Source organism: Montipora foliosa, chromosome 4 (assembly GCF_036669935.1).
Source record: "Montipora foliosa isolate CH-2021 chromosome 4, ASM3666993v2, whole genome shotgun sequence".
Lineage (NCBI taxonomy): Eukaryota > Metazoa > Cnidaria > Anthozoa > Scleractinia > Acroporidae > Montipora > Montipora foliosa.
In genome coordinates this window covers 33904097-33914096 of record NC_090872.1, presented here as the reverse complement: position 1 = coordinate 33914096, position 10000 = coordinate 33904097, and the positions used below count along the sequence as shown (strand labels likewise).

The 10000-nt window shown below is 37.6% G+C and overlaps 1 protein-coding gene across 1 annotated transcript in view; it reads left to right on the top strand.

Moving 5' to 3' along the window:
* The window catches only part of LOC138000663 (uncharacterized), a 29077-nt gene that overhangs the window by 10952 nt on the left and 8125 nt on the right, over nt 1-10000 (top strand). Inside the window, exons 4-6 of the mRNA XM_068847225.1 lie at nt 6220-6407; nt 7813-7864; nt 9370-9506. Of these exons, the coding sequence (XP_068703326.1) occupies nt 6220-6407; nt 7813-7864; nt 9370-9506 (377 nt within the window). The remainder of the gene's footprint in view (nt 1-6219; nt 6408-7812; nt 7865-9369; nt 9507-10000) is intronic.

The following is a 10000-nucleotide window of genomic DNA, read 5'->3' as shown; positions in this document are numbered from 1 at the left end:
AATTCAAGGCTTTTTCTGGAACTCAGAAAGGAGCCCATGTCTTATAGTCGGGCTAATGAACTAATCAAGCAGGAGCTGCAGAAAGAAAGGCTTGATCCTGGCTTTTACTGTATCCATAGTCTTAGAGCAGGGGGGGCATCGGCGGCAGCTGCCCTGGGTATACCTGATAGGACGTTCCAACAGGAGGGAGGATGGCGTAGTGAGAAGTCCAAAAATAACTACATCCAGGAGTCCCTGGAGTCACTGTTAAAAGCTACTCATGCCTTTCAAGGCTGAGAACTGTATGGACTGTTTGGCCATTTTCTGCAAAAGAGCTAACGTTTAGGTTCTAGTCAAACTTTGATCAATTGTTGTATCTGGACTGGTTACGATATGTCATGCGTGTTCCATGCAGTTTTAGAGTTTTGACAGTGGAGTATTGTCTCTATCTTGTTCAGACATTCTCATTGGTGACTGTGATGGTGGGTTCGCACACAAAATGAAAAAAGACAATAACACACACACGCCCCTTCCCACAATTGCGCAACGCACAAGCATGAAACTTATAAACGAATATAAGTTAATGATTTTAATTTGAGAGGGAGAAAAAAAGAAACCTAAACTTGCTTAATATTACAGACTAATTAGGGTACATAGAACTAACCTTACTTAAATAACTATCTATTCCTTTACAAAAAAAACTTGACGATAATACTAAATATACTAATTGCTTTACTCTAATAATTACAGTCAAACAGTTCGGTCTTTCAACAAACCCGCAGAAAAACCCTCAACAAGTTCTTTCGCACCTCGGCTCTTCCTTCTCTTCTGGCAATCAATTTCTTCTTTCAAACTTTACTGCACCCGCGTCACTTTCTTCGACTTTTCTCTTTTTCTTGCTTATCTCAAGCTTCTTGAATTCTTTGAAGGATTTTCCTCATTCACCACCACTGACAAAGGGGTTTTGTCATCGATTCTTCCGGCAGCTCCTGCTAATGGCTCTTAGCAGTGTTCTTCTTTCTCTTCCCTTTTGCCCTCAGGCTTTCGTTCTTCAATCCTTTGCTTTTCTGCTCGTCAACAAACCTTGCGCCACTTCAGCAATCAACCAACGCCCACGACTTTTACATCTATATATAGTTAACTAATTCATTCAAATTACGACTACAAGCAAATGACTACATTACAACACTTGGAAATTCTATAACACTAAATCGGATAATGCATAATACACTAGGGAATCGTACAATTGGTAATTAACACTCACACTAACGAACAAGACGAGTGGCTAAAACTATCTACAAACTGGTGACACAAAAAAAATAATTCGTGACAGTGACATTGGAAAGTAGCGATAGGTCGACACCACGGCAAAATGAGTGCGCAGGCTTGAGCCACGCGCGAGGGACTGGTACCAATTAAATTTGCAATAGAAACAACAGCGCGGTAAAATGGCGGCAATTTAAATTCTCTGTGTTTGTTTTCATTTTGCGATGATAAGGACAACACTACTTTGATAAGGTTTAAATTTTGAAGAGAGCTTCCTGAAAGACTAATCTTCCGTGTGTCTTTTCAAACCAAAAAACTATAGTTCAAACCAGGAGAAATTTTACCTTGCATTCGAGCGCTAGAGCAAAAGGACGAAGTTCGTAATGTTAATATTAGTCGCGATGGCCTCTGCGTTGGTAAACTTCTGGGCGAAAACTGTGTACCGAGAAGGAAAACGTGGGGTAAACATCTTTGCAAGGGCAGAATGATAATTCCTTCTGCGAAGATGGCTTATGTTGCTTCTGTTGAACGTTGAAATCGTCTGTTTGTTTCATTGGAATCATTTGAAAGTGAGAAATAAGCTTAAGTTCTTTTCATGCCCACATCCCACTCATTCGGCAACTTGGATAAGTCACTTCCCTGCCCTCCATTCTCATATTTAACAACACTAGTTACCTTTACAAGACGGAAGGCAATAAAATAAAGAAAATAAGTCTTAATTTTAAGAGAGGATTACAAAAAAGTTTTGAAACTAAGTATAAATTTGACTCCAATGCTACTTGATGTTTCCCTTTTACTTGGAGTTTGGTAGTGGTCCATCGTTGAAAATATTTTTTCAGCATTTTTCCTGCAGCTGGCTGGTAACTGTAATTTTTTTCTCCAGCTTCGTCGATCACCTTGTAGAGCCTTGCTGGGATGAGGGTGGGGAGATACGAGAATCATGATAATGAAACATAGAAAACATTCACCTGCATGTGTTTGCAAAATACTCATTTCACTTTTGCATGCATTGCACCAGCAAAAATCCAGCCTAAATTTTGCACTGTGTGTAAAGATACTGAGAGAGGAATGTAATCATACATCCAGCAAGACTAGAGGCATTTAATATAATGCTTCATACTCTAACATTTTATTATGCACAACTGATCCAGTTTCACTACCCAATGATGTACCCACAATGGCTCTATCTGGACCCACAATGACTATCTGATTCATTTTCAACAACAACAACCACAACAACTACTATGGTATGTGTTATCACAAAACACAATATACAGTAACTCAAATATCTCTCTAATTTTATTGTTGTAGGTACCGTACAGACTAATACAAGTAGTAGCATTCTCAGAAGTTAATATCCAAACCCATGCTCAGCAAGAGAAAGACTAGAATAACATACAGCTGTATTAATGAAAGTAAGACAGTTTACTTGAATTAAAAAAAAACAAATTATATTTGCTTGGTCAAACATTGACTTAGAAGGTGTGGCAAGTAAATGATTATCGTCCCTTTTCTAGACAATTTTGAAGAGCTGTTTGGAAACCATCTTGTGTTAATCTCTGACATGCTCACATCTGTGATGTTTAATTTGCAGTAATATTGTTGTCATTATGCAGGATCTCATGTAGGAAAAAATGAGAGATGAATAACAACCCTGGCTTTTTTCATCACAAAACCAATAAAATATTCAACGGTGAACTCCTCATCACAATCTCTGAAAACAATCTGGAATGTTGCTTGCCATGCATGGTTTGACCAGATCAGCACACACACACCAGGAAGAGTTTTAGACTTAAGCACTGAAATAAGAATAAATGACATGTTTAAGAAACAACAGGAAATTGATCAAAGTAAAACAATAGTATTATTAACACTTGCTCATTTTCATGCACAGATGTCACTTAAGATACTTGAAAAAAAAAAAACATGGAAATCTGTGCCCTATTTGTAAAGATCCCTTTATAAAAAAACTAAACAACTTAACTGACTCCCTTAATAAGAGGTTTTGTCAAACAATGCAGATAAAAACAGTTGCTCACATCTTGAAAGTAATGACAGTCAAAATGACAGCCAGCCAGATATCAACACTTTCCACAAGATTTCTTCAGGTCAAATGACTGGGACAATGAAATCAACAGAAATCTAGAAATCAATTAAATTTAATCATACTACAACCTAGTGTGTCCTGCAAAGCAACACAGAGCTGGAAAAGAAAGAGTATCACCATCTACCAGACAAACCATTGCTCTTGCTGTGGACAACCAGGTCACAGAAAAATCCATGGCTCTCGTAAGCGAAAAACAGTAAACGAAAAATGTTATCAGTTTAAAATTTACAACTTTTGGGTCTTCAACGGTGTGACCGAAACACGAGCAAACATGGTTTGGCAAAGATAACTTTCATGGAAACGACATAAACAAATAAATATTTGATGCCTAAAATAAGCTTACCTCTTTTGACTTTCTCGTTGGAAACAACTCGGAACTACTGTTTAGTTTTTCTGTCGAGTCCATGTTGAGCGTGAGATCTTGATCATCAAATGGTCCAAAAGAACTTTTCCTTCACCGCCGAATAAAGTCAAAAACAAAGAGCTCAAAAGCTCGAATCAAATGAATCAAATGTGTTCGAAGCGGAGCATGCGCACTCATTTTGCCGCGGTGTCACGATAGGTCAAGAAGTGCTGTATAAATTTGTTCCTTCTGTTCGGCTTTGGGTTTTTTGCTACTCTATGCTTTGTGACGTTGCGGCGGTCTGCTTGACATGGCTCCCAGCAGTGTGCGAGAAGAGTAATTTTTCACTGGCTGAGTGAAACAAAATAGGTGAAATTTTTTTTTCTCATGCACCGCTGGGGCCTGGGTATAGGTCATGTGACCTATTGGGCGGACAGTTGTTTTTGTTGCGTCTGTCATTGCCGACTTTCCTGCCCACCCACCCAAAGATTTTAAGTTTTTATACAATACCAGTATAACGTGCTAGCCTTGAACTTTTTTCGTTAGTTCCGATCTTCAGTGTAATGCTACTTGTATGAGCTTTGAATTTGCAATAAAGGTCAGGCTTGTGGTGGTCAGCTTGACATGGCTCCCAGCGGTTTGTGAGAAACAGTATTTATGTCTAAGCAGCCATTTTGATTAGCGCTGACAAGCAGGATTTAAATCTAAGCACCCATTTTAAAATGGTTAGCTTTCAGTAACTGTGAGTTTGGATTAGTCTGCAAGTGTCAGACACTGCATTCCAGCGAGGTAAGGGATTGGCAGGCATTGTAGTGATTGGAGTAATCACTTTCATGTATTTGAAGTGTTTAGTCTAAAACAACAGTTGTCTTGCTCATTGGGTTAAAGACTTTTGGTTTGTGCTTAGTGGATTAATGGAAGTAAATCATTCTTTCACTTGTTGGATAAAGGGATTTCATTGTAAAGAAGTTGTGGTGCTGTGTCGGTGGGGAAATGAAATGAAGAAAAGGGTTTATCAAGTGAGTTTATATGGAAAATTGACCACTGTAAAGAAATTTGAAAGCTGACGTTTTGAGCGTTAGCCCTTCCTCAGAGCTAAACCCTTTTCTGTCTTTCACATACATGTAGTAGGACTCCTTTTTATAATGAAAAAACAGTGATATTAATGATTCCTTTGTCAATATAACTGGTTTACAAGATTCATAAATATTTGTCTCTCAGATTTTTAATCATGTAACAAGAGCAGTATATAACTACCGGGAAGTAACTACTTTACAATGGCGTTACAATGGTATTATTATGTTGTACTGTTATACAATGTTAATAAACTTCAATTTATCTTGAAAGGAAACTACTCATTTTGCAAAATGGCCTGACAGTTTACAAGCTGATGTAAAGGAATTTAGAAGTAACATAATTTAGCAGCACTGCACAGATCTCAGAATCGTGTAAGAAAAAATAATAAGTGATTGGATTTTTCCAAACTTGGTCACTACTCAAGGAGAATAGTTTTTTGATATATCAGTGATTTTTCCTAAAAGCAAGTACTCTTGGGGTACAAGTAAAGGTGACCTTTTACCATTCAAACGATCTCTATCAAAGAGAGGAATGTTGGGACTGCCATTGGTATGTGGGCATTTTCTTTAAGCATGGAATAAGCACATTTTGACGAGTGTGTTAACCACTTTAATTTCTGGTTGATTTCTACATAATGTCTTGAAGCCACTTTTTCATTGTGCCACTCCTCTATGAGAAATTCGACTGACTGTGTACTTGGGACAAGATTTGAAACAGTTCCCGTTTTGGAACTACTTGTTTCCTGTGAAGAGTTTGCTGTTGCTGTAAACCCATTTCTTTTGAGTTATCGTCTTATGTTCCCAGTTTGTTAATTGTTTCGGTTCAGATCAATCCTCCTTTCCTGAAAGGCCGAGTTGCTTCTCTGTTTTTCTTTCAAGAAATGTTTGTCCTTGCGGTAAAAGTCATCTTCTAAATAACAATTTATTTGTGAGTCTTCTTAAAGCATTTTCCTGTATTTCTCAGTCTATAGAAACCAATTTCATTTATGCTATTGCATTGGTGTGACTGCCATTTTATCACCGCTAGATTTACCACATGAGGCTCTGATGTCCAAATGTGAGTAAATCAAAGTTTGGACCAAGAGTGGCCTGGGATGAAAAATAAAATGTTTAATTATAAATTATTGCGCGGAGCTTGCATGAGTTGCTTGTGTGGTAAAGTGGATAAGAGAGTGGGAAGCAGATCCAGAAGTAGATCAGAGAGAAGGAATTTCTTGTTCTTTTTTAGACCCCCTAAAAAAACCAAGCCACTGTTTTTTTTTTCACTAGGCCCCCCAAAAAGGAAAATCCCTACTTTAAAAAAATTGCCTACCGTAGTTTCAAAAAAAAAAAAAATTAACTGCAACAAATGCAAAGTGTATTGCACCTTCACAAGAAAATAATTCAACTGATTGTATATTAAAATAATGTTTGTGACGGATCCATTGTGGTTATTCCTGGACCAACAGATTGTTTGTGAACCACAGTTTCTGAATGATCCTCATGGCACAGCCAGATCAGTAGCAAACAAGTTTGAGTCACCATCCAATGGTGCTGTCATGAGAGTTGCAGCACTTGGGATTGCGCATTTTCACAACTTAAATGAAGTGGCTATGAATGCTATGCGAATATGCAAAGCCACTCATTATGAACCCAGGTTAGTGTTGCGTTACTATTGCATCATATGGTAGCACGGGAGGTAAGAAAAGAGAACTGATCATGACACATTTCTTTTACAAAACAAGTTAAAACAGTCAGGCGAGATTTGATCAGATTGATCATAGCAATAATTATTACTATTTGCTAGAAACACCCTTCTCTAAAATGGCGGCAATGGATTTGAATGTCAATGAGTTCAACATCTATATTGTTTTAATTTCTCCTCTCAAGTTCAGAAATACGTGTGTACATATAAGATAGGAGATTAAAATATAACACGGAAAGGAGAGTAGAGGGGCACATTTAGTTGAACTAATATTGTGCCCCTTGACTTTGTCTTCTACTATATTAAGGGAAAAACAAAAGTGAAGCTACAAAGTTATGTGAATATAAGAAAGATATAAGACAGCTAATTCGTGACAAAAATACTTACAATTGATTATGGTGAAAAGCAAAATGTTAAGTAAGTATAATGATACTGAGAAGCATAATGACGATTTTGTGCACTTTTGAACGCATTTCTCGAGGATTTATTTCGAATAGACAAAAAGATGTTCCAAAAATATTTGCGACTAATACTTGGACAACATCTCCTAAGATTTGTTCGAAAAGATTCAATAACTAGTTGATCAAAAGATGTACTGCGAGTATTGTAACTATGTTGTTCAGAGCTTAAGATCAAAGAAAAACTAGGAGTTTTATCATCTCTCAAATACATGTAATCATAAAACAGCAAGCACATATTGAGTTTAACAATGTGAGGGAGTTTCAGTATTGCATGGCAACATAATGAGGAGTTGTTGGTTTCATCAATGGAACATTCAGTAATTTTATGCAAATGGATAATTTATTTGCATTTTGCAGCTGATATGCAGGGTTACTAAAGTAAAGGTGTTCTTTCTAGTGCTGGTAAACGTTTTTAATTTTAACTTGATATAAATTTGAATTTTCGGCCGCCATTTTGGAGAAGGTGTCTATTCCTCTGGTTCCGCAGGTGAGTCATCTGCCACCTTAGAAATTTACAGGTTTAGTCTGCAACCTTAAAAAAAACAATAATTTGTCATGTGTGAAAGTCGTTCTTATTCACTTTTGTACTGACAGTATCTTCAGTGAATGTCAAAGTTGGACTGTCAACCCATCTGCCCGAAGGGGTCTGCGTTGATATGTACTAAATTATCATCTAGTTATTCAGAGCATGTTAAACTGGAAAGCATTAAAAGAAATTGAGATGCAAATTGGCACTACACATACAGTACCATCACAAATATTTTGCTCTTGGATTCAATTTACAGAAGGCTGAATAAATCTCGGGAATGGCATGTTTTTTTTAGTATTCTGAAAAAAGTCATGTTCTGAATATGAAGTTTTTGTTCAATTTCCTTTTGTATTTATTTGATCAACAGGTGCATTGCAAGCTGTGTTTCAGTGTGTATTATCATTGCATTGATGTTGCAGGTAATGCAGTTGCACGCATGCAATTTTATATCACAACACTGAAAAGATTTAGGGTGTTTCAATGAGTCTTGTCACTGAATAGCCTTTTCGTGCATTCTCTTTAAAATCATAATGTTAACAAATCGAGTGTGGTCCAGCGTTGTCTTTACTCTTATCCCATCGTCATCAGAGTGGTCAAAATGTTGTGAGTCCACAACAAATTTTGACCAATGCAATGACGAATCTATCATTTTCAATATGAGTACTGACTACACTGAACCACATTCGAATTTTTTTTACCACATGACACGAAGAAAGAGCTTAAGCGTTGTCTATAACTTTTTTGCAATCTGGTTGGCTTATTTCCCAAAATGAGCATTCTTGATTGGCTATTACAATTGCGTGATACATTGACGCGAGCAGCATTTTCTAGACTCTTATAGACAACGGCAAATTAGCCAATCAGATTGTGAGATTACAAGCGAGTGTGGTAAAATTTTTAATCTGTCGACATCTGCATCATTGACAAACTGTCTTGTAGATTTAAAAATATAATTTTTTTTTTCTGTACTCAGAGAGCAGGAAAACAATATTTTTGATTCTATCTTGTAGATGTTATACAATACAATACAATACATACTTAATTGACCGCTCCCCATAGGGGCTTTTCAGGGCCAATGAAACACAACGAAACGACAGAACAGAACAACAACAACTGTTAAGAATCCCAACTGGCTGGAGGCAAACCAGTTGGCTATTTACAAGTGCGGCTGGGAAGTTGAACCAGGGACTACCAGGATCAAATTCAACGAGTGGTCAGAGCGAGTCTTGAACCCGGGATCTCCGGATCTCAAGGCAAGCGCCCTAACCACTGGGCCACACTACCTCCTGTTCATTGGCATTGCTGCATTGGGATATGTTTGGAGTATTTAATTATCTTTTTCAATAAATAGACCAAAAATGCACGCATTTGTGTATGGGAAAGTCAATGCTGTTATGGTACAATGTATTACTTGTTGACAAAATAGCAAAACACGGAGTTCTGAACTTGAGTCTCTCAAACAAGGGATGTTGAAATATCATAATCATATAAAAACTTAAAAGTACCCGTGTTTTCAAAGAAGGTGTATAACACGGTGTATAGTAAGCTTTTTGAACCCTAATCGTGCCTCGGATTGCAGCAAGATAATAGTTTCGTCCACCATTACTACTCCCCTTTGTAAAGGTTTCCACAAATTTGACATTTGGCCAGTAAAAATTGAAGCAGTACTGTCCCCATCTTATTTTAACTGTGCAGGCATCGAAAGGAGATTATCCCAATGAACATGGGTTAGCATAAAAACCAGCATTTCAGCAATATTGAATTATTGGCGGTGGTCTATATTGCGGAAACCCATTGAGACAACCCATGAAATTTCCGTGGCTATACTTGTATAAATTTTATATGCAATGTACCCTTAAAATTTCCATCCAAATTGCTCCTACTGTATATGTACACTGTAATAGCTCCAATTTTTCTTCTTCAGGGACAGCATGACCTTAACATCGAGTCCTCTCTTGAAAAACTGCTTGACAAGGCAAAAGAGCAAGGCGAGATGCATTTGCAGGAGCCTTTACATCAAAAGGACTTTCATCACTATTTCAACTGTCAGACTTGGGAAGAGTGAGTTCACTTAGTTGCATCGACTTCCATAAACATGGTCATCAGCTAATTGCGTTCGTTTCCTTAGAAATTAGTTAAAAACTCATTCATCCCTAGAGCGGCCACTATTGACAAGTATAAATTGTCTTGCGTTCAATAGACAGAGTAAAATCTAGAAGCAGCCCTCTCAGGAGGGAATGAATTAAGGAGGCTCGAAAGGGTTTCCAGCTGAGCGCGCGCGCATAAGCCACACACGCAATTCGTAAGCTGCTTGCGTCAGCTCATGATTTAAATGGGTCACCAGAAATAAACAAATTCCGCTAATTTCGCTTACCTTTCTCCAATTCCTATGTACATGGCATATAAATAGACATCTCCTATTCACGAAAACTACGAAAATTCTTCTTAAACGGTTTAATAGTTACTTAAATCCGTTTGTGTAGACCTGTAGCTCCACTCGCGCGCGGACTCGAATGAGCGGGTGACGCATGCGTAAATGCTGATCTTGTAACCCC